This window comes from Mercenaria mercenaria, chromosome 4 (genome assembly GCF_021730395.1).
Source record: "Mercenaria mercenaria strain notata chromosome 4, MADL_Memer_1, whole genome shotgun sequence".
Taxonomy (NCBI): Eukaryota; Metazoa; Mollusca; class Bivalvia; order Venerida; family Veneridae; genus Mercenaria; species Mercenaria mercenaria.
In genome coordinates, this window is record NC_069364.1 from 20,934,578 (window position 1) to 20,959,814 (window position 25,237).

The 25,237-nt window shown below is 31.6% G+C and overlaps 2 protein-coding genes across 4 annotated transcripts in view; one reads left to right on the forward strand and one right to left on the reverse strand.

Annotated features, from left to right (window-relative positions):
* The window catches only part of LOC123552727 (serine/arginine repetitive matrix protein 2-like), a 257,250-nt gene that overhangs the window by 164,703 nt on the left and 67,310 nt on the right, over nt 1-25,237 (reverse strand). The gene's annotated exons all lie outside the window — the stretch shown is intronic.
* Nucleotides 12,992-18,750, forward strand: LOC128556237 (uncharacterized). 2 transcript variants are annotated; one of them, XM_053540665.1, is made up of 2 exons: nt 12,992-13,682; nt 13,843-18,750. In XM_053540665.1, the coding sequence occupies exons 1-2, from the start codon at nt 13,025-13,027 to the stop codon at nt 16,983-16,985; spliced, it is 3,801 nt and encodes a 1,266-aa protein (XP_053396640.1). In that variant the 5' UTR covers nt 12,992-13,024; the 3' UTR covers nt 16,986-18,750. The 2 variants fall into 2 exon arrangements, with proteins under 2 accessions (XP_053396640.1, XP_053396641.1); XM_053540666.1 differs by having other exon boundaries at nt 13,072-13,201.

The following is a 25,237-nucleotide window of genomic DNA, read 5'->3' on the forward strand; positions in this document are numbered from 1 at the left end:
AATGATAAAATAACTGATGATGACTGTAAGTGGGCTAAAGCCCCCGAGGGTTCCAAGAAACCGCCCTCAAGAACTGTAGTCCAACATTATGTTTGGATAAAAGACTTTAATAGATTAATGTTTAACAAAACCAAACATAAAGAAAAAAAATATTTCTGTAAAAGTTGTTTACAACATTTTACAAATGAAAGAATATTAAAAGAACATATTGAAAACTGTTTAAATATAAACGGTGTTCAAGGTGTAAAAATGCCAAAAGAGGGAAGTAAAGTACAATTTAAAAATTATCATAAAGGTTTAGCAGTACCTTTTGTAATTTATGCTGATTTTGAATCAATAACTAAAAAAGTTTTAACTGCTTTACCATCAACTGAATCTTCATTTACTGAACCATATCAAAATCATATAGATTGTGGTTACGGCTATAAAGTTGTTTGTTGTTATGACGAAAATATACTAAACCAACCCAGATTTATAGAGGTCTAATGCAGTTTATAAGTTTATTGAAAAAATGCTTGAGGAAGAGGAATATTGTAAAGAAATATTAAAGAACATTTTAACAAAGAACAAAGAATGTCTAAAAAAGATGAAAGTGAATTTAAAAAACAAAAGTTTTGTCATATCTGTAAAAAAGAATATATAGAAGATTCAATCAAAGTAAGAGATCACTGTCATATATACAGGAAAATTTAGAGGAAGTGCTCACTCAGAATGTAATATTTATTTTAAACTAACACACAAAATTCCTGTTTTTTTCATAATTTAAGAGGTTATGACGGTCATTTTATTATGCAACAAATAGGGAAATTTAAAAAGAAATTAATGTTATTCCTAACAATATGGAAAGATATATGGCATTTATGATTTCTGACTTGGTCTTTATTGATTCATTCCAATTTATGTCTCAATCATTGGATAACTTAGTAAAAAATATTCCAGAATTTAAATACTTATCTCAAGAATTTAATTGTGAAAGCATTAATTTATTAAAGACAAAAGGTGTTTATCCATATGATTATATGGATTCATTTAAAAAATTCAAAGAAACAGAATTACCTTCTAAAGAAGAGTTTTATTCAATTTTAAATGAAACACACATATCTGATAATGAATACGAACATGCTAAAAATATCTGGAAAAAATTTAAAATAAAAACAATGGGAGAATATCATGATCTATATTTAAAAACTGACGTATTACTTTTAGCTGATGTATTTGAAAATTTTAGAAAACTATGTTTAGAGTACTACAAATTAGATCCTTGTCATTATTTTAGTAGTCCTGGTTTAGCTTGGGATGCAATGTTAAAAATGACTGGAATTAAGTTAGATTTAATAACTGATATTGAAAATGTATCTTTTTATTGAAAAGGGACTGAGAGGAGGAATAAGTTTATTTCAAACAGATACAGTAAAGCAAACAATAAATATATGAAGGATTATAATTCAAAAGAAGAAAGCAAATACATTATGTACCTTGACGCCAATAACCTTTACGGTTGGGCTATGTGTCAACCTTTGCCCTCTGGAAACTTTAAATTTATATCCGAAAAACAATTTAAGAAATTAATTGCAAAAGGTAAAACTAACTTTATAGTTGAATGTGATCTTGAATATCCAAAAGAATTACTAAAACCCACAACGATTATCCTTTAGCTCCTGAAAAAATTAAAATACCAGATCAATGGCTTTCTGATTATAGTAAAAATATTAAAACAGAATTTGAAATAGGAAAAAGTAATGTAAAGAAGTTGGTTCCAACTTTAATGAAAAAACAAAATTATGTAGTTCATTATAAAAATCTTGAACTATATACACAATTAGGGTTAAAAGTAACAAAAAAATACATAAAATATTAACTTTTGACGAAAGTCCTTGGTTAAAAAAGTATATTGATTTTAATACTCAAAAAAGATCTAAAGCAAAAAATTCATTTGAAAAGGACTTTTTTAAGTTAATGAACAATTCTGTATTCGGTAAGACGATGGAGAATTTACGCAAGAGGGTTAATATTAAATTAACACATGATGAAAATATTTTATTAAAATACATAGCCAAACCTTCATTTGTTAGTTCAACGATGTTTAACTCTAACCTTTTTGGTATTCATAGAATAAAAGAAGTTTGTATTAAACAGACCTTGTTATGTTGGAATGTGCATTCTAGATTTATCAAAATATTTAATGTATGATTTTCATTATAATTATATTAAGGAAAAGTACGAGGGTAATTGTAAATTATTGTTTACTGACACTGATTCTTTTATGTTATGAAATAAAAACCAAAGATGCATATGAGGATTTTTATAAGGACAAAGATTTATTTGATAATAGTGATTACGATTAGTAATTCAAAATTTTATTTTGATAATAATAAAAAAGTAATTGGAAAATTTAAAGATGAAGCTGCCGGCATTCCCATTGTTGAATTTGTCGGATTAAGAAGTAAAATGTATTCATATTTATTAGAAAATGAAGTTAACATTAAAAAATGTAAAGGAATTAAAAAACTTGTTGTTAAGAAAGCAATAGTTCATAAAAATTAACAAAGATACTTTGTTTAATTCAACCCAAAGTAATCACACCTTTAAAGTTATTCGTTCTGATAAACACAATCTTTCCAGTTATGTTATAAATAAAACATCTTTATCATGTTATGACGATAAAGATATATTCTTGATAAATGGTATTGATACATTAGCTTATTCTTAAATTAACTCTTAAATTTAACTCTTAAATTAAAACTTAAATTAAAACTTAAAATAATAGAACCATAAATTGTTAACTGAATATTCATAACGTTTAAAGAATTAATATAAATAACATCTTTTTATTTTAAATTCATTTGCATAATTAATAGAAATAGATTCATTTTTTCTGTTATTTTTTACATTATAACTTTGAAGAATTACGTTTTCTTTATTTTTTAATTGTAATTTAGCTTCTCCCTTATCTAATTTAATTGCATCAACAAGAATAATTAAGATGGAATCATGCACGATTCTTACATTATTACCTTTTTGAACTAAACCAGGACTAGCATTTACAGTTTTCCATTGAAATAATCCACCATCAGTATCTTGGGTATAACTTGTTAAAAACAATGGAGGTTTTCTTATTAATTGCCTTTCTATTTTATTTACTTTTTCATTTATATTATTGAATATTCCCATTATATTAATTATTCCAGTTAATTTACATGTCCTTTTTTATTAAAATAATTTATAATAGTTTGTTCATTTTGTTTTACATTATTAATTTTTAGTATTTTATACAATAAATCATACAACGGTACTTTATCTTGTAACATTTTAATGAAAAATAAACAATAATATCCACAAAGCATACTTGTTTTGTCTTGATATTGAACATTGTTGTATTTTACATTTGGTATATAATTAATTACTTCTTTCGGCGGAGGAAGTCCAAATGGATCGAAATACAAAGTATTAAAGTAACAAACCCAATGTGTTCCAGGACCAACAGAGTCATCCAAATTTATAATTCCACACTCGTCCTTTACTTTTAATTTTAATAAATTATTTCTACTAAACACACCCCTAAAGTTTTTAATTTTTAATTGTTTTACCCATTGTTCTATTTCAAAGTTAGATATTGGTTTGTTTATAAATTTTATTTTTTTTTTTACTATAGGAATTCGTCTGTAAGGTCTCCGTTGAGAATCAATCTGTAGTCCTTTTCCACTTAACAAAGATGTAATCAAAGGTATTCCTAGACTAGCAGCCAACATACCTAAAAACCCACCGTCTTGTTTTGTTTTTGTGTTAATTTAATCACTCCAGATCCTACTAGTTGCTTTCTTTGATTAGGTGTAAGATATGGTGATATCATATTTCTCTTATCATTAGCTACTGAAATCATACCATTCCCAAGTAACTTACTGACACCAGTACTGGCCAGTCCAGAAAGGGCACCAATGCCTAGAGGGGCTAATATTTTTGGAGCTATTTTTGCTGCCATTGGAAGAATTGTTTTTCAAAACAAACCAGCTAAAGCTCCTAAAAATCCACCATTTTGACCTTGACTGGACATTTGTTTTTTCGAAATTGTAATTTCTAATCCCTTCTTATTTGCAACAGCTTTTTAATTTGATTAATTTTGTGTTTTTTGTTAAAAGTAAAGGGAAGTTTCCACGTAATTGTTCATGTTTTAATCTAAAAGTATGTGGAATTTTATTATTAAGCTTGTGCTAAATTTTTTTTGTCCATCTGTAAGGTTAATTTTATATTCAATATAATTTGATGTGTGGTTGTTTACAACCCCAGTGTTTTTAATACTCATTATATATAATTTATATTTATTTTATTTAAACAACAAGTTCATTTCCAATAGTATTTATTTCAACTGTTTCCTCATACAATACAATTGCATAAACACGGACATGTGCTGCCGGCCGAACATTTAATTTAGCTGTTAATGTAATATGCTTAGGGTCATCTGTAGTTACTTCCTTTTTATATTCCAAGTTAAAATGAACAAATCCAAACAAACTTTGAAAATTTGATCGATTTAAGAGACTTCCAGTAGTCTTATTATTTTGTTTATAATAATAATTAATTACATCGTCATATATTCTTGATATACTTGTGTATTCTGTTTCTGGATAAAAAACACCATTACCAACTTCAAGACGACAAGAGCTCAAAGTACAAACATTATCATCTGCTGCATCAACTTTAAATGTATCTAATAAATGTGGATTCTGTCTTTGTGCATTACTTTTGTCAGGTCGTTGTAAATAAACAAATACATGTTGTGGTTTTGCTACACCAGCTGTTATTCTAAAAGTTATGTTCGTCTGTCGTGTATCAGTTGATTGTGTTATCATTTCCCGAAGGTATGACCATCTTGCTTTTTTAAATCTTTCAGTAGTAATTAGATCAAACCCAAATTCATTAAAAACAAACGTGGAACCCATAGAATTAATTTTGTTACAATTACTCTACCAGCATCAGCAGCATAGCTCTAAAAATTAATTCATTCATCATCTGTCAGCTGCAGTGTTATTTGAATTTGACTTGGAGGTAAAATATTAGTTTCTAAACCCTGAAAAAATGAATAATTATTTAATGGAATTTTAGCATTTACCTCATTACCACCTTCGATTAATGTTTTTCTTGAGGCAAACCCCGAATTATATTTAGCTTGATCATTCCTGCTCTCAGCAGTATCATTTATATCTAAATAAATAAACTCATTTGTTCCAGTTGATTTTGCATAATCTTCAGATAGTTCAACCAAACTCTTTACATTTATTACTTTGTATAAATTATTACAATCATATACAATTTTTCCATTTTGTTTAACCACTAACTGATCAATTAATGAAGCTGCATTATTAATTAGAGCAATTTGATCTTCATCACCGTAATTATTACCATTAGCAAGCTTATTTACTTTAAAACTTACTTCAAAATAACCATTAAACCAATCAAAATATGAGCTTCTATCATTAATTGTAAAGTGATATCCGTTTTTTTTTGTTGCTTAACATTATTTCCCAAGACAGATATTAAAGCTGTATCTAATTGAATAGGAGTTAGTTCGTATCTTTCGCAATATTCTTTTGTTCTAAACATGTATATATTATATATTATTTTATTTTTTATTTTAGTTTTTATTTTATTTTTTATTTTATTTTTTATTAAAGTTAAAACTTTATTTTTTATAAATTAATCTGTTAATACGTTTTTGTTGAGCTGAAGTTCCAGATCCTGACAATATTCTATTTATTCTCATATGAATATCCTCCTCCTCCTTATTATTTTTACTGTTATTCTTTTCTTGTAATTCCTTGGCAATTAAATTACCAACTGCCGGAGCAGGTTTCTTTTTAAATTTTTCAACAATTTTAGCTGCAGCTAAATTTCCAACTTCTGTTCCAACCTTTTTTGTTCCACTTTCTAACGCAGCTTTTCCTGCTGTTTCCAAAGCTTTTTTTCCAGCTGTGCTAACTGAAGATGTGGCTGAACTTGAAAGCAATTTTGTTAAAGTGTCAAAGATACCTGTTCCGTGTATGATTTCTTTTCCCGTGTGAGCATCAACATAAATAAATATTCCTTTATTTTTGTCATAAACTTTCTTGTACATTATATAAAACTAAATTTTAATAAAAGTTTTAATAAAAGTTTTAATAAAAGTTTTAATTAATTTCTTTTAAAATTAGTGTAAAACTTGTTTCAACCTCATTAAAATTAATTATTCTACCAAATACATCTGTAATATATATTCTAATTGAATTTATAATATATTTATTAATTTCAGAATATCCAACTCTTTGTGGTTCTTTTGTAAATGGATAAGCTCTTGTTAAATCTGCAGTACTTAAAGCATAGATAATATCACTGAAATTACCATCAACAAGTGAATTATCAATAAGATCACAATGAATATAAATTGTATCCACAGAGTTAGTTATATTTGGTGTTTTAGTTCCCCATTCAGTATTTTCCAAATTTTTTTTCTCAAATCCAAGCAATGTATGAAAATTTGATACTTCCAAATCCAATTCAAAATTATCTGTTATTGAAATCAAAATCTTAAAACTACTTAAATCAAATTCCAAACTTATTGGAGCAATTTCTGATTTATTAAATTCAAAATCATCATTACTTATTAATGTTTCCCTAATATAATTATTAATATCTGTGTAACTGTAAGAACCATTTGTAAATATAATATCTTTCCATTCTTTACCATTATTGTAACGAATTCTTTTATTGTCATATTCATCACTAATATTATGCCAAGAGTAGGTCATAGTGTTAATACTATCCAAACCAACAACGTAAGTTTTATTTTTATCTAAAACTAAAGAACGACTAAATCTGATTGTAAAATCACTTAGAGTATTTTTGTTATCATTTTTAACTGTTTCAGAACTTAATACTATTTTTTGTTCCATTTATATATAATTAAAAACTAAAGTTTTAAAACTTTAATTAAAATTTAAATTCAAGAAAAATAATTTTTATATAACATTTCATGTTGTTCTGGTAACAATGTTTTCATTTTTAATTTGTTCATCAATTATTCTAATACCTTCATTTTTTAGTTTTTCATTATTATTTCCAGCATAAATTGAACCACAAATTAACTCCAAGTCATTAACCAATTCTTTTGGATTACATGGACAAACGTCATAACCTTGTCCTCTAATTACTTTTTTAAATTTCATAGATCTTTTATTGATAGGTAATCCTGATTTTCTGTTAATTCTTTGAATATTTTTCTTGAATGAAATTTAATGTTTTTTATTTTGTTATATCTTTTATTAATTAAATCAATTAAATTCATCATCAACTTTAGTGTTAATGACTTCTTTTCCTGTTATTCTATCCTTAGCAATTAATTTGTTTGACCATAAGTTTATTTAAGTTAATAATTAAATTACCATATTGTCCATTTGGTGAAGCTTTATATGGGTTATGATGTTTTATTCCTTGTCCATATGTAGAAGCCATACCAAGAATATTATTTAACCGGTCTTTGTACTTTATGAGTTCATCTTGATCATGTTTTAATTCTTTTGCTTTTTCTTGTTTATTTGGATCTTTCGATCTTGATTTGCTAGTTATTGGACCATTTAATTTTCTAATATTTTCAGTAACATCATCTATTGTAGCTTTAAGTACGTCTTTATTTATTTTATTAGGATGAAGTACATCTACATTTAAAAAGTCAAACAATTCAGACGGTTTGGAATATCCATATTCTTCTATAACATTACTATCCAGCAAAGCATCTAAATCTACTGTAGGTATTTCCTTTGCTTTCGGTCTTGTTCCAACAATTTCAGGAAATTCTTCTGATTCATCAGTTGTATCATCAGTTGTTTCAGTTATTCCCATCTTTTCTCTTCCATAATCTTCTAATCTTTTAAGTTCATCTTGAGGAACCCATCCAGCTGGTTCATCTCCCCAATATATTGGTGTATAGGGAGCCGGTTTTGATGGTAATAATGGTGGTGGTTCTTGGAATAGCTGTGGTAAACCCTGGTATGTTTGTATGTCTTTCATTTCATCACCTAATAACGCTAATTGTTGTTTTATTCCAGGTAATGCTTTTAACTGACTTGATAATTGTTCTTTTTGACTTTCTATTTTTTCAGTAATTGGCTTATAAATTTCAGTGTACATATCTCGATTTGTAGCTTTTCTTATTTTTTCTCTCATTATTTCTTCTCTAAGATCTCTCATCTTTTGTCCGACTAATTTTTTTCTTATTCTTATTTCATTAAGTTTTGATTGCATTTATATAATAATGTAAGATAATTTAAGATATTGTAAAATAATGTAAGATAATGTAAAATAATGTAAAATAATGTAATATTATATAAATGGAAATTCCAAATTATGATACAAAAAGTGATAAATCCAATAACTTTAAACAACGTTATCCTTTTATGCCAGATTCATGTTTTAGAATGTTAATATGTGGATCTTCTGGATCTGGAAAAACAAATACATTAATGCATATACTTCGAAAACCTCTTATATATTATGATAAATTATACTTATATGCTAAAAACCTAGAACAATCTAAATTTCAAGATTTAATTAACCAATTAAGTCAAATTGCAAAAAAGATTAAATTAGATCCAAATGAAATACTTGAATATTCAGCTGATCCCAACCAAATTGAACCTTGTGAGAATCTTGAATCAGAAAAACAAAAAGTAGTAATATTTGATGATTTTGTATGTGAAGATAAAAAAGTTCAAAATGAAATAACAAAATACTTTATTCAAGGACGACACAAAAACTGTTGTGTTATTTATTTAAGTCAGTCTTACTATAAAACACCAAAAGATATTCGAATTAACTGTTCACATTATATTTTGTTTGAAAGTCCAGGTAAAATGGAAAATGATAGGATTTGTTATGAACAAAATATAGATCGTGATTGTTTTGCTAATGCAACAAAACAGAAGTATGATTTCTTATATATTGACAAACCAAGGAAGTTTTTAAAAAAAACTTTACTGGTAATATATAATAATTATATAATGGGAGTTTTTAATGATGTAAAACAAATAAGTGAACCTGACAGTATAAGTAAAGTTAAATTTGATATTGATTTAAGTGATTATGCTACTAAAAAGCAATTCAAAAAGCTTAAAAAGGAAACGGAATCGTATCTTCATAGAAATAAGGAACTTGATAACACAATGAATAGAGCATTAGATATGGGAGGTAATGAAATAATCAACCTAGGAAATCCAGATAAACCCAACGATGCAGTTTCAAGACGGTTTGTGTATAAAAAAAATTCAAAGTGTAATAGATGACTATAATCTTGAAGATGTCCAAAAGTATAAAACAAACACTAGAAGCAGAAGTAAAGAATATTGAAGAATTAACAAAAGATTTTAAAAGAATTCATTATAATTAATCAATTACAAGGTAAAATTGAAGAAGAAATGAAAGCTATGACTGATTCTATTAAAGAACTTGAAGAGAAATCTGATTTGACAGATGACAATATAAAAAAAGTATTTAGAAGCAATTTTGAAAAGTTATACACTCAAGTTCAAGAATTAAAAGATAGTATGATTAAACATGAAGAACTAAAAGACAAGATTATTGAAGCTGAAAAAAAGTTACAAAATATGTATCAGTTAGAAATCAGAACAGAAATAAATAAACTAAATACTGAAATGGCAAAAGGGAATCAAAATTTACTCGATACATTTTCAAATAAATTTGCAGAATATAAAGCTGAATTGGAAAAGGCAGCTTCACAAAGAGGTGATGATCATGATACAGCATTAGATAACTTTAAAAAAGAGCTTAATTCTAAAATAGATGACTTTAAAAAACAAATTCGAAATTGGATTAGTATTGTTGACAACCGTCATAATTTAAAGTATGCAGAATTAAGTAATATTACAAAAAAATTACAAGAAGATATTAATGAATTTAATGCTAAAGTTGAAGAACATAAAAATGAACTGGACTTTGTAGTTGAAAAATCAGTTAAACAAGGAGAGTTAATTACTGCTAATACTGAAGCAATTAAGATAATTAATGATCAAATTAAAAAAATAATAAATGATTTGGACTCTGTAGTTAAAATATCAGATAAACAAGGAGAATCAATCGCTGCTAATACCCAAGTAATTACTGCTAATACTAAAGCAATAACCGCTAATGTCGAAGAAATTACCACTAATGCTGAAGAAATTACAAAAGTAAAAAATGTTTTTTTAAAACAAGAAACACAATTAGCTAGAACAAAAGGCGTTGTTGACAATTTATCTGCTTCTGAAGTTGCTACAACAAAACGACTTGATGATTTAGCTGAAATAATTCTTAAACTTAAAAAGAAAGACAGGAAAATAGAAAAAAGGGTAGAGGAAGTAAAACGTGAAGTGTTTCTCTTTGAATACTATTATAATCATACTTTTGATTACATACAAATGAAAAAAGTATTTTGACCGTCGTGGTGCCTGGATATATTCAACATATAAAAATATGGCCGATCTGAACTATTTAAATATATTTGAAATAAGACCTGGATTATCGTAGATTATGAAGATTTTATACTCATAGACCAAAAATATAAAATAGATGTACTAGATATGCTTTTGAGTGGTGTGTTTATAGTCAGAAAAAAACCCGGGAAATTATATAATAGATATTAAATTTTTATTAAAGGGTGCGAGCTCTTTAGATGAACCGGATAAACCGACTAAAAGCCCAATATCACATTTTATATTTAGGTGGCGGAATTATAGGCCTCAGGATGATGTTTTATTTTTTGATATATTTGATAATGTAAATATAACAGCTGAGGCAGCTGAGGACTTTGACACTGATCGGTTAATATCTATGTATAAGAAAAAAATTAAAATTTATCTAAAACAAGGGACAATGTTTGATATTCATCCTTATAACGATTCAGCATCTACAGAATTAACATTTATGCTTTTGAGGGATAGTTACATCAGATTCTACATATCGGATGAACCTGTATCCTATGATAGAAACAGACTTTTGGATTAAAAGCTTAATTAAAAGCTTAATTAAAAGCTTAATTAAAGTTTTAATTACTGTGTGTACCCTAATAATGTACTTACTAATTGAAGATAAGATCAAAGACCAGAGGTTTTGCCTCCGGGGGTCGTAGACCCACCTTTACATTTTATTAATAAATATAATATAATATAATCTGCCAAAGTTTTGCCAAAGTTCTGCCAAGTGGCAGGAATGTGGCAGTGTCTGCCAAGTTGGCAGAAAAATGGCAGGCTTTTGATTGGTTGAATTTGTGGTTTCCCACATAACCATTTTTAAAAAATGCACTTGATTTACCTATGACACTTATATTAAATCAGCTGTAAAACGTAAATCGATCACAAGGAAGTTTAAACGAATTGTACTACAAATGTAAACATATCGGTTTTATGAATGAAAGTAAATACCAATAGAACGACACCGGTGCCGCTTTACATTGAGCTCACAAACGATATTGATTGATAAACTTGTTAAAGAAAATGACACCGGTGTCGTTAGATTTTGAGGGTACAAGTGTATCGAGTGCAACCGAAGACTGTAGGTCTGACTGGGTCAAAGACCTCGAAGGTTTCAGCTTCGCGAGTTAGTATTTATAAGTTTAGGGTTGGGTTAATTGTTGGGTTTAAAACCTGTGGATTTTAAATTGTCCGGCATTGGTCGGTTTTTTAGAAGTGGTCAAAAGGTTAAGTGGGGTTAAAACGCCAAAAACCCCATATTTAATACTACTAGTGCCAGATGTATTTCTTTAGTTTCCAGACTTTACTAACTATCACAGCAGCAATCTTTTAATGCCGTAAGGCACCTGTAAAATGTCTTCCTGTACTTGAATTTAGTGTTTTTATATTTTCTGGTCCTTTGGGATCATAGAGTCCATTCAATAGATGTGTAATAGAGTTCCGCTTAAGCCGGTGCTAGGGGGCGTGAGAGGTGTTTTCATTTCTTTAAATGTTTACGTTTATTTATGATAAAACTGACTTTCATTGTTAGCTTGTTTAATGCCAATATTTGTGTAGAACGTGAAGCCAAAAATAAGTAATTGAATTATCTATCTTTTCTTTTCGCTGACGTTTTTAGTGTTTCATATACTGTAAACCTAGAAATGTTCGCGGATACTATGTTCCGCGTTTTTCAGAACGTGGACATTTTCGCGGATACAAATATTCGCGGAATCATATCCATCGCGAATCCCGCGAAAGTGAAGTCGCAAGTGAACGTATTAGTATGCTAAGGTAATAGTTGCATACTTGCATTTATAGTATTCTCGAAAACGTTCAGTATTTTGTACCCTTTCATTATAAATGTACCCCGATCCTTTTCATCCATATCAACGGTTATTCACACAACCGATAATGGACAGTAAATTGCTGTTATTACACTATCATGTATTTCCTTGTAAAGCAGTATCGTTTGTTAGGAGATTAAACAACAGCAGAAATAGACACAATATTTTACTTACAACATGTGTATATCGCATTGGCTGCCGACTACAAATTGCATTATATGTCATCAGATAGATGTATATTTTTTGTGTTTTTATCCCCTGTTTGCCTGACAGATCGATATTGAAAATGCTGTTACATCATAGAGAAATAACTTGTCAATCAATTGAGTTAATGTGGATTTGTGCACTCATTTTATACAATTATGGTACTAGAATTTGAGCTATTAATATCCAGGTATGTGTAAGTACAGAACCATTTTATAGCGATCTATTTAAGCTGAAGCTAGAATCTTTCGCATTTTTGTTAGATTAGAGTTTTTCGCGGCTATCTAATTTCACGGAAACATACTACCCGCGAAAGGCGCTAATTTAAAAAGCGCGAAAACATTTCTAGGTTTACAATATATGTTATACCAGATTTATATATTAGACGTTTCATATTACATTGTAATGGATAATGATACATTATAACTTAAACAAGCGCAAAAGCATGCGGTATTTTTTCCTCCTAGGTGGTGCCAAACCTGCACTGCATGGAAACGAGAACTAATGAAGTACCTGAAAAATCCTAGGGAAAGGCTAAAATGGAATAAGATGAAAAGCTGGAAATGGCCTTTGGCGCCCGACGACGTCAGGGAAGTGTTTATGCCGGGAGACTGGAATATGAAAGACGTCAATTTCAAAGACTTGTCAACAGTTATCAATGTGTGGAAAAGATGCACAGAGGTCAGTGGCCGAATGGTAAATGGTATTGACCCTCTAAGAAAACTGAGAAATGAGTTTGTACATAAATATAGCTCTACACTGAAAATTGCAGAAAATGAAATGCAAAATAAATTCATCATAGTATTCAACGTTCTAAATCATCCAGACATTCAAGCTGCCATACCAACTTTTAATGACCTGCTAAAAACACTGCAGGATCTTGAAAAGTTTGGTATGGAAACAAATGTGGAAAAGGCATTAAATGAAATTCAGTCCACTTTAGGAAGAGTGCTAGACGAAAAGCAGAAGAAAAACAAGGCAAGGGAAGAAATTCAGAGAACAAATAAAGCAGAAAGAAAAAAGCAGATGATACTGCTAATATTAGCTTTATTTATGATTCCAGCAGCAATGTATATATATATTATGTTTGATTCAAGCAACTTCTCTGGGGTAAACGAAGTTCCGTTCCGGATAAACATGTCAACTGATTACACAGAAGAAGGTATTTTTTCTCTTTTTATGCTTAATAATCAAAGAAGAGTTTACTTTAGGAATAGTTTACCTATTTATAGCAATTTAAGTACAGCAGATAATAGACAGATAGATAATACTTAATATCTTCAGTGATAACATTCGAATGATTTAACAATTCTTCTTTAAAGGTTGTCTGTCTGAAGAACCACATTCATCATTTTCACACAAGTATGTCCGAATGCTTAGTTACCTGTCTCATCATCGGTCATTCGTTGGTCGTCAATGGTTATTTGAAAGTTTGGAAGAGCGTCTTCAAGATAATAGCACAAAGCAAGGGGTAATACTTATGGCTGATATGGGTTACGGCAAAACAGCTGTGGTGGCTAAAATTGTGTGTGCGACTCCCTCTGATGACAGTTACAACTTGAGAAAGCGGCTGATTGCCTACCACATCTGCAGGTTTGATTCAATTATAACAAAACGGCAATTTGTTTTTATTAGAAGATTAACATCAATGATAGCTCAGTCTATTCCGATGTTTTCAGAACTTTTAAAGTACCAATATACATCATGCACAGATAACTTTGATGCTGAAACATGTGAAAAGGACCCTTATGGTTGTTTTGATGAATGTTTGATAAATCCTCTACGAAGTCTACCTGCCCAAAGTGGAAAGCCTAAACTTATCATTATCGATGCATTGGATGAATGCGAACAACACGAAGATGATAGAATTAATGGAATCAATGGCATTGCATCACTACTGAAATACAAACTTCATCTATTTCCAAAATGGTTTAAGTTTATATTGACGTGTCGAACTGTTTGGTATTGCCGGCAGCTGAAATCTAGAATGGATATTTTGAACTTGGATTCGGGCGATAAAAGAAATGTTAACGATATCAAGACTTTCATCAGTACTAAGGGGTTTAATAACAACGTATATGATTTTAATTTTGAACCTTCAAGCTTCCTTCTAGTATTGAGCATTCTTAATTCGGACGCATCTTTAGGACAAATTCAGTCATTAAACATATTCTATGAACACCAGTTCAAAAGATATTTTGATATCAAATACAAACATGCTAAGGATATTTTAGAGATAATTTGTTCTTCATTTCAACCAATAATTGAAACACAGTTGTGGAACATTGTTTCAGACACGACGGATATAAATCCTGAAGATTTTGAAGCGGCTATGAGACACTTGGCTCATTTTCTGAAATCTATTGATAACAAAGTACACATAATGCATGTTTCGCTGCAAGAGTGGTTACTTGATAAGGAAAATATCGATTTCAAAATAAATCTTTCGGTAGGTCACTATCTAAATGCACTTTACTTGTTGAAACTACTGAGAGAAAAGCGAGAGAAGATAGATGTAGTTACGTTAGTGTCACATGCAGCCTATGCAAACACGAACATGAAGGTCAACGTGCTAGACAACTTCTATTCCTTGAAAACAAAAGACGTTATTAAAATGGATAACAACAAAAATGATTATCCATTGCATCGCCTTGCACGAAAATCTGACAGCGCGGTCGCTGCTAAATGTTTACTTAAGCATTTTCCTGAAATTGATCGGCTAGATAAATACAATGTGACGCCAGCCTTCCTCGCAGCTTCGTTTGGAAACTTAGAAATTCTGAAGACATTAACTAAGGCCGGAGCTAATATAACATTCCGAACAAAATCATTTGAATATGTTATACATCTTAATCTTGCAGCTCAAATGTCGTTCGAAAAGTTTCACTGGGGTTATGGTATATTAGACATTGCAGCTCAAAATGGACAATATAATATAGTTAAATTTATTTTAAAAGATTATAAAAGATTCAATTATCCAATAGAAACTAAAAATGGAATGAATTTATTACCAGTCCATTTGGCATGTAAGTTAGGGCATATCAAGATTGTGAAATACATATATGAATGCAGTCAGTGGTTAGACAACGTCTGCCTGTACTACGCGGCTGAAGGAGGTCACACAGGTTTAGTAGAGTATCTATTAAAAATAAAAATCAAAGATGATTGTAAACTCTGCGGACCCAACCTTCACTGGATCCCTAAAGGCATGATAAGAATACAAGGTCAAATGATCGTTTCAAATTTTCAACGTCGGTATCAAAACATTTATATTCTTTCTGATGACTGGCACTTCATAGCCTGCGAAACAGCTCTGCATGTCGCAGTACGGAAAGGATATGTTGAAGTCGTCAAAGCATTATTACATTTTCCCACCATATACAGTTTCAAGTGTGCAGATCGAGGTGGTAGGACACCTCTGATATCTGCAATACAATATAACCATACAGATATTGTTAACATATTTATAAGTAAAAATCTATTCAGAAGTGGTGTTAAGTGTGTTAGACCTCCCAGTTTATCTGACATTCCTCAGTTACACGAGAAGGAACGGACTATTTTGAAATCATATTCCTGTCCAAACGCGTCTTCTGTCATGCATATTATAGCAAAATGTAATAGTGTTTGGGTTGTAGATCAACTTCAGATGCAGAATATTACACCTAAATGGGACATTCGTGACAGTGAAGGTTGTTTTCCTGTACACACAGCAGCTTGTCATGGAAGTATGGAGGTCTTAAAACACCTGTTAGACATACCAAAGAACAGATCGAAGGATTATAAATGCACCGATGGTACATCACTACTTGAAACAGCTGCAAAATGTAGCTCTTATGCATCTGTAAGTTTCCTAGTAGGAGGTACTGTTAACATCGATTCATATTACCTAAAAAAATCTGTGGTTTTCGTGGCGCTCAATAGATCAAAGGGAATTTCATTTGCTGTGAATAACTTAGATACTGAATCGAACATTTCAAAGATAATACAAATCTTTTTAAAAAATCAAGATGATATTATGAAAAAATATGAAAGAAACCGAAACATTCTTCATATATCCTTATTACATGGACACCATCAGGTGGCATCTGATATTTTTCTGAAATATTCTAAAGCAGCTATTCAACTTATGAGAGATAAAGATTTAGATACCTACACACCATTGCGTCTAGCCGTATCAAATCTTGAAAAGACAACCAGTTTCTTGTTTAACTTCTCCTCCAACACAACCATGGAAACGAGCAAATGTTTTCTAACTAATAGAGATTACACTATTTTGATATCTTTAGACTTTATTGAGAAGAAAAGTTTACTTTCTGAAAATGGGCGTAAGTTATTATTATTAGAACTCATACAGAAAAACACATTCCGCTGGTCTCTATGTATTTTAGACTTGTCAACAAAAACATACTTCGAGATGATAAATTTATTGAACAAGTTTTTAGGGTCGACTCTACTTACATTTTAACATTTGACATACTTTTTCTGAAACTGTTAGATTTGCAACATTTACTAGCAAACAAAATTATGTGTAACATCAACTGCACAAAAATGATTACTAGTTGTCATTCACATACATTAGCTCTTAGATTTGGCCAAGTGTCTTCTGCAGGTCTTAAATTACTGGGCGAATATTATTCGGGTATTATTGATAAAATCATTCTCAATTTTTTTCCGGAGAATCGTGATTTATTGAGCTCATGCTATGACGATGATGGTTATAATGTTCTTGAAAGGGCTATTCAAGGAGGTTCTCAAAGGCTGTTCCAACACTTAATCAAACTTGGCGTTAAAAGTAAACGATCTATTACAGATCTAATTCTATTTGCAATAAACCCATCTTACAGATCTAAAACCGAAACGTATTTTATCCTAGGGAAACAAAACATGGATGGATCTACTTTTGTGAAACTTATTGATAAAAATCATATTCGTGAAGACATATCGCAAGCTACTAGATTGGGTTACGGTGCAGTCACAAATCTCTTGCTTGAGTTTTTCAAAAATTATAAATTTGTATCTTTTCAAACTATACCAAGATCGTATTTCGATATGGACACGATCGTTTCAATAATTATAAATAAGGGACACACGTCTACAAAAAAGAATGTATTTTGTTCAGGACATAATGCACAGAAGTTATCTCTGGTTCATATATTTGCAATGCATGATATGTCTCTTACACTTTCTAATATTTCGCACTTTTGGGGTTCAGATGTTTTGAACTGTCGCAATTTCCATTCTATTACTCCAATGTATTTAGCAAATAGTTTACACCAGGGACGTGTAAGTGACCTTTTTACTTCTATGTCATTTAAGAAAATATATCCAAAGAAGTCTGACGAGAAGGATTTTATGTCCACTTTTTGAGCAGATTCCTTTTAAAAAATTATGGGAATAAGGACATTTTTTGTATATTTCGGTATTATAAGAAACATATGCCAAGAAATATATATGCAATTTTAAAGGCATTCGTGTGTTTTTCAAAATTTTCCAAAATTATTGGTGAGAGATATAAGTTGGCAGAAGATCTATCCTTTATCTTTTCAAATTACAAATTGTTAGTATCAAGAGAAATGTGTACATCTAAAGGTCGAAAAAGGCTGAAAGGATTGATGTCGGGCCCACGGTATTTAGATCTCGTCAGACAAACGGACGACCATATGATTAACGTGATAAATGTGTTTATAAAACCTCTTTATTATCTTAAAGGATTTGACAAAACAGTCGATAATTTGAAAAATTCGATAGAAGATATTCAAACGAACCCAACAGGACTCCTAAGTCACCCTCATTTCTGTGATTACCATAAAATTGAAAATTGGGGTTATTTGAGAAACCAATTTCGATTTCTAATTGAATATCTAAAATTAAAACTGGTGGAAGAAAATGGCATTATGATTGCAAATACATCATTCTTCAGTACAAGATTTTACATGGACAAACCTAGAAATATAGCCCCATATATACGTTTTCTGCCATCTTTCAGATACGTCAAAGAAATTGATAACTTACCTTTCTTCGAGGACACATATCTTTTATTTCTAAAATTAGCAAGCGCTGATGGTAGCTGGGGTTTCATTGACCAAACCAGCAATGTATTTTTGTACAAAAAGTGGAACGAAGAAGCGGAAAAACTTAAGCACGAGTATTTACATGGTGAAGATACATATACCTGATAATTACAGTATGTTTATAAATTTTCGATTTTTAATTTTTAATGTTTGTATTTTTTTTTTTTTTGTGATACTATTTTCCCTCTCTGCCAACAAAACCCCATGCTTACTATTTTGCCGTGTTTTTTTTTTTGTTTTTTTTTTTTTGTTTTTTTGTGTTACAAATTGTAATATTTATTGCATAATACTACAAGCATTGTCTATACAAAAGTCTTAATTTTATACAAATGTTGGAAGATATTTAGGTGATGATGTGGACAGTACCAAAAGGGTTTATGATAAGAACACATTTGTGACAGGACCTGCTAGTATTAAAGTGCAGCTTGTATCTGGAAATATTGAAGGATATTGTTGCACAGAAACTTAAACACGTAATTAACAATAAATACATAATTTTAAAAACAATAAACTTACCATAATCATCATCATCATCATCATCATCAGTGTTATTATAATAACAATGTATTTTTCTTTTAAAGGGACTTACCCTCAGACAGTACGCCAACAAAACAAAGAAATGTTTTTACAATACAGATATCAGAAAAGCATTGTTATATTTCCTAAGAAGGCTTTGAAACTTACTTACTGGCTGATTATACGGTATGAAAACACATCAGAATTATGTTTGTAATAGTTTTTATCTATTCAAAATGCATTAAAAAGCGCTTGTAACTGGGTACCGAAGGAAAATTGCTTTGTATTTAACGACCATTAAGTGTGCATACCTCTGTGGTGTATTGGTAAAGACAATACTTACTGGAAAACTCTTACTGCCCCGGCGACCCGGGCTCAATTCCCGAATCGGGCTTTTTTGATTCGGCGTTTTTAAGATAATTCAGAAACCTCATGTTCTAATGTTCATAATCATGATAATAAAGCATTGTCTGCTAATGGTTATTTGCAACGTTTTAATCAATATATTTCTTGTATTTGGTAATATTAAATATCATTGTTTGTAGATACACATATTTTTGTTTTGTTTATTACCTTAAACGTATGTGCTATTATTACATTGGTCTTCACTGAAAATAAAATCTTATATAGTTGTATACTCGTTATTCTAAATGTAATATCAGATACCTTTCTGTATATATGTGTATATGCAACGAAAGTGATATACGACAAATCTGTTTTGAAAAGTCCTGACAGTGTTTCGGTTAGCCTGACTCCCTGGCTGCATGGTTATTTTTTTAATTACTGCAAGCCTTTTATAAGTAAATTTTAAGCCTCTAAAATAGTACATTTTATTTTATGGCTAAACCAATGTTTAGAGCCAGGGGCAATAAAAATGTCATTACAGAAACAACCCTTACTGTCACTGTTAATGAAGCACCTTTATACATGAGAAATACGACAGAACAAACATAGTGACGGGAGCCAGTCTACGTCTCAATTATACTTACTTGTTGGTCAGGGGTCTCCGTGGCCGAGCCGAGTGGTTAAGGTTACTGACTTAAAATCACTTGCCCCTCACCAATGTGGTTTTGAGCCTCACTCGGGGCGTTGAATTCTTCATGTGAGGAAGTCATCCAGCTGGCTTACGGAAGGTCGGTGGATCTACTCAGGTGCCCGCTCGTGATGAAATAATGCACGGAAGGGAACCTGGGGTCTTCCTCCGCCATCAAAGCTGGAAGTCGCCATATCACCTATAATTCTGTCGGTGCGACGTTAAATCCAACAAAATAGATAAATAGATACTTGTTTGTCATGTTTAAACGAGGAATCTCTAGGTTAAGGTACATCTGTGAATGCATTAGGATTATTGTTGGTCCTGCTTATCCGAGAGAATGATAGGTTTTATCCGAGAGAATGATAGGTTTAGGTGCATCTGTGAATACATTACTCTTACTTGTTGGTTATGCTTATTCGGTAACTCGATAGGTTTAGGTGCATAGATGAATACATTATACATATTTGTGGGGTTTATCCGAGAAATGTATAAGTTTTGGTGCATATGTAAATGCATTACGCTTACTTCTTGGTCATACATATCCGAGGAATCAATATTAGATTTAGTTGCATCTGTAAATACATTATACTTACTTGCTGGCCAAGCTTATTCGAGAATCCAATAAGTTTAGGTGCATCTATGAATACATTACGCTTACTTGTTGGTTCTGCTTATCAGATAAGTGCATCTTGTATGTCTTGCTTCTCCGGGGAACTGATTGGTTTGGATGCTTCTGTGAATACATTACGCTTACTTGTCGGCCATGCTTAACCGGTGATCCGTTAGATTTAGGTGCGTCTGTGAAAACCGCACACTTACTTGTAGGACATGGTTATCGGAGTGTCCGATAGGGTCAGGTGCATCTGTGCATAAAACCTAAAGCCACACAAACATCACGTCACTAATAATGAAAATATGCCGTAAGCTATTGAAGCACAAACACTAGAACAACTGCTTACAATAGAAATATATTATTTTATCACATGTTTGACGTCGCGGGAGTGTAATATAGCCATTGAATAAAAATGATAATACACTAGTGTAATAAAGCTTTGACGTCGACGTCATTTATACTATAGGCAACGTCGGTCAAATTGTCTTGTTTATATAGTAAAAGAAAGTCGACTTTTTTTTATTTTCGACAAGAAAGGCTAACATGTGATAAAGAGAATATTATATTTGTGACTTTCCATATTGAATTTATCAAACTCGTTGCAGAGCCTCGCATTTTATTATTTTATTCAACTCGTTTGATAAATTCAATATGAAAAGACATTCATGTAATATCCTCTATAAGTTATATCAGATTTATAGACATAATAAAATTATGCTGTCATAGCCAAATGCGGAAATAGCGGGGTTATTGATCACAAAGCATGCAGGTTGCTTTCATTCCCGATAAGATGGGGACTTTTAACTCACCTGTGCCAAAGGCTCAAGGTTAAGCTTTTGTGACCGCTTGATGTCTATCGTGCGTCGTGCGCCGTCAATCATACGTCATGCGTTCATCAACAATTTCTATAAAAATCTTCCTCCTCCAAACTACGGGGCAGATTCACACCAAACTTCACGGGAATGATTCTTGTGGGGAGGGGGCGCCTTCATAATTGCCCAAAAAATAAAATCCATTCAGAACGGTAGATGCCATGGCAACCGAAAGGAAAAACTTTTAAAATCTTCTCCTCAGAGACTGTGTGCAGGACTTCAAAAATATTTTGTAAAAATGATCTCTAGGTAACTTTCTTCCGAAATTGCTTTAGCCATTCTATTTCGTTAAAAAAAAGCATGGCCGCCAGCGGGAAGGGTTTATTTTCCCAATATGACTATATTGTAAATATCTTCTTCTGCGAAACCTGAGTTTAGATATTTGTTATGGGGCATTGTCTACTGGACTATTACCAAGATTATCCAAGTTATGATCCTAGGGTCAATATTGGTCCAGCCCCGCGGTCCCTTGTTATTTATATGGAGTTCTCTAGAAAAAAAACCCAAAAACAATACATAAAAATGGTCTTGCTTGAAATCGCAGAGCACGAAGCTTAGGTATTTTATATGTGGCATTGTCTAGTGGTCCTTTACAAAGAGATCATGACAGGGTCTCGTATAAGCCCTGTCTCGGGGTCACTTAGTTTGTTAGCTCACCTGGGCCAAAGGCTCATGGTGAGTTTTTGTGACCGCTCAATGTCATGCGTCGTGCGTCTGTCAACATTTTCTAAAAAAATCTTCTCCTACAAAATCACTTAGCAGAATTACACCAAACTTTACAAGAATGATAATTGGGTGCCCTCTTTTCAAACTTGTTCAAAGAATTGAATTCCATACAGAACTCTTGTTGCCATGGCAACCAGAAGAAAAAAATATTCTTGTCCAAATCCTCAAGATGTAGAGCCTTGATATTTGGTATGTGACATCATCTAATAGTCTTCTATCAAGATTGTTCAAATTGTGCCCCTGGGTGAAAACAGGTTCCGCCATGGGGGCACAAATTTTACATAGACTTATTTAGGAAAATACTTATAAAATCTTCTTGTCTAAAACCACAAGACCTCGGCCTTTGATATTTTGTATGCAGTATTGACTTGTGGTCCTCTACCAAAATTATTGATACATGCCCCGGGGATGGAAAGAGGCCCTGCCCCGGGGGTTTAAAGTTTTACAAAGACTTATATAGAAAAAAAAACTTTTAAAATCTTCTTGACTGAAACTCCATGGCCTATGCTTTTGATATTTGGTATGTTGCATTGCCTTGTAGTCCTCTACCAAAATTATTCAGATTATGCCTCTGCAGTGAAAAGAACCTTGCCCCGGAGAGTCTCAAGTTTTACATAGACTTATATAGGAAACAACTTTAAAAATGTTCTTGCCTAAAACTGCAAGGCATAGGATTTTGATATTTGGTATATTGCCTTTCCTAGCGTTCCTCTACGAAATGTGGTCAAATTATGTCTCTGGGGTGAAAAGAGGCCGTGTCCTGGGTGTACCAAATTTAACATAGACTTATATAGGAAAAACAGACTTTCATGTCTGAAAGTTCAATGCCTAGGCTTTTGATATTTGGTATGTAGCATTGCCTAGTGTATCTATAACAAGATAGTTCAAATTATGCCACTTGGGCGAAAAGAGGCCCACCCTTGGAGTTACTTGTTATATAGGAAAAAATACTTCAAAAATTATCAAATCATATTTCCTAGCCACTTTAATTATAATAACCTGATGACCCCAAGCGATTAGGGATCACTTGACTGTGACCTTGACCTACTGATCTAGTTTCTTGTTTTTTAAGATACAGCCTTGAAATTTGGATGACATGTACAGTTTCGCACACCGATCTTAAAACTGAGTTTCATTTAACATGAATTTGACCTACTGACTGTTTTAATATTTTAGCATTAGTTTGCCATTTGAAAACATGCGGCTCATATTACTCAGGTGAGCGATCCAGGGTCATCATGACCTTCTTGTCATACAGCAAAAATACTTATCTGATCATATTTCCTAGACTGTTTAATTATAATTACCTGATGACCCCAAGCGATGATAGGTCACTTGAATGTGACCTTGACCTACAGACTTACTTTCTTGTTTTTCAAGATTACTGCCTTGAAATTTATATGACATATACAGTTTTGCACATCGATCTTAAAACTGACTTTCACTGACCATAAATTTGACATACAGACCTACTTTCTTAATATTTTAGCACCAGTTTGACATTTGAAACATGTTCACACAACTGGGAAAAAAGTCCAATGCTTATTTGACTTTCTTACCTGATCTCTTACACGTGTCTATGTTTTACTCAGTTGAGAGATCCAGGGTTCATAATGACCCTCTTGTTTAATGAAGAGGAATATGCCATCTTCCGTAGAAAAACGAGTTTTAGATACTTCGTTGTTTTACAACAAAATGTTTTTTGTTACATGTTGCGGCTGTGAAAATATTTCCCTCATGTCGACTCAATATTATTATAGTTTTATCGTACCGGTCTTAGCTCTTAGCCTCTGACATAGTCGATGATAATTATAGGTGGGCCGGTGATCTAGTGGTAACACGCTAGACTGTCAATCAAGAGGTCCGGGTTTCGAATCCCGGTCAAGGAACTAGAAATTTCTGAAATGTTCTTAAATGTCTCCCACTGGACTAAGAAGTCGGAAAGACGGCTTTGCATGTATAGGTGCTATACACCGGGCACGTTAAAGAACCAGACTGTCTGTTCGCAAAGAGCTAGGCTAAGTTAGCCGGAAAAGCCTGTATCTCTCTCTTTTCTGTCTGTATGTTCTGGGGGTTTTATCTCACTATGTCCCTCTAGTCAGATCGCTCTGTGTCTGTACTAGTACAGGATGAATTCCGCGCCCTGTGCGGCTGAGTTTGCTATATGTAAAGCGCCTTTGAACGTGTTTATCATGAAAGGGGGCTTTATAGATCTGGTATAATAACAATATACTTCATTAAATGTTCTGTATTCACAGCATTCGAGTCCGTTATGGTCTTCGCGTACACTGCTTGTAGCTTTGATTAAGTACATGGAAAGTTAGGAAAACTTTGGTCAATGAAAAATTCTGACAATGTGCCTTCAACTTGTATATATGATGTTTCTACTTTATAAACAACGTTAACCATACAATATGATTAACAGAACAGAACAGAACAGAACAGAACATATGATTTATTTAGACTTGAGCACAATACACAGCGTTATAACAACGATATAACGACAAACTGTTTTAAATCAGAAGAACTTTTACAAACCCCAATCGTTACTTTTCGCAAATCTTATTTTTCTTTAGCAGCTTAGAAATTGTACGATGTGGACCTGTTAAGAGTTTCTTTTCTTCTTTAATTAACAATAATTATGTTAAGTTTGTGAATAAAGTTTTATGAGAGGAAATCATAATCCCTATGCGAACACATCGTACACCTTCAAGTGTGACCTTGACCTTTGAGCTAGAGATCTTGGTGTTGCGTATGACATATCGTCTTATTATGGAAAACGTTGTGTCAAGTAATATTTGAATACTTTAATGGATGATGATTTATGGGCCGGACAGAAAAAACTACCATTAGCCTCTGAATTTGACCTTAACTTTTTGACTA

Coding starts and splice junctions, on each gene's coding strand:
- LOC128556237 (XM_053540665.1), top strand. CDS start 13,025: ATGAAGTACCTGAAAAATCCTAGGGAAAGGCTAAAATGGAATAAGATG. Junction 13,683..13,842: donor AACTGATTACACAGAAGAAG/GTATTTTTTCTC, acceptor TCTTCTTTAAAG/GTTGTCTGTCTGAAGAACCA.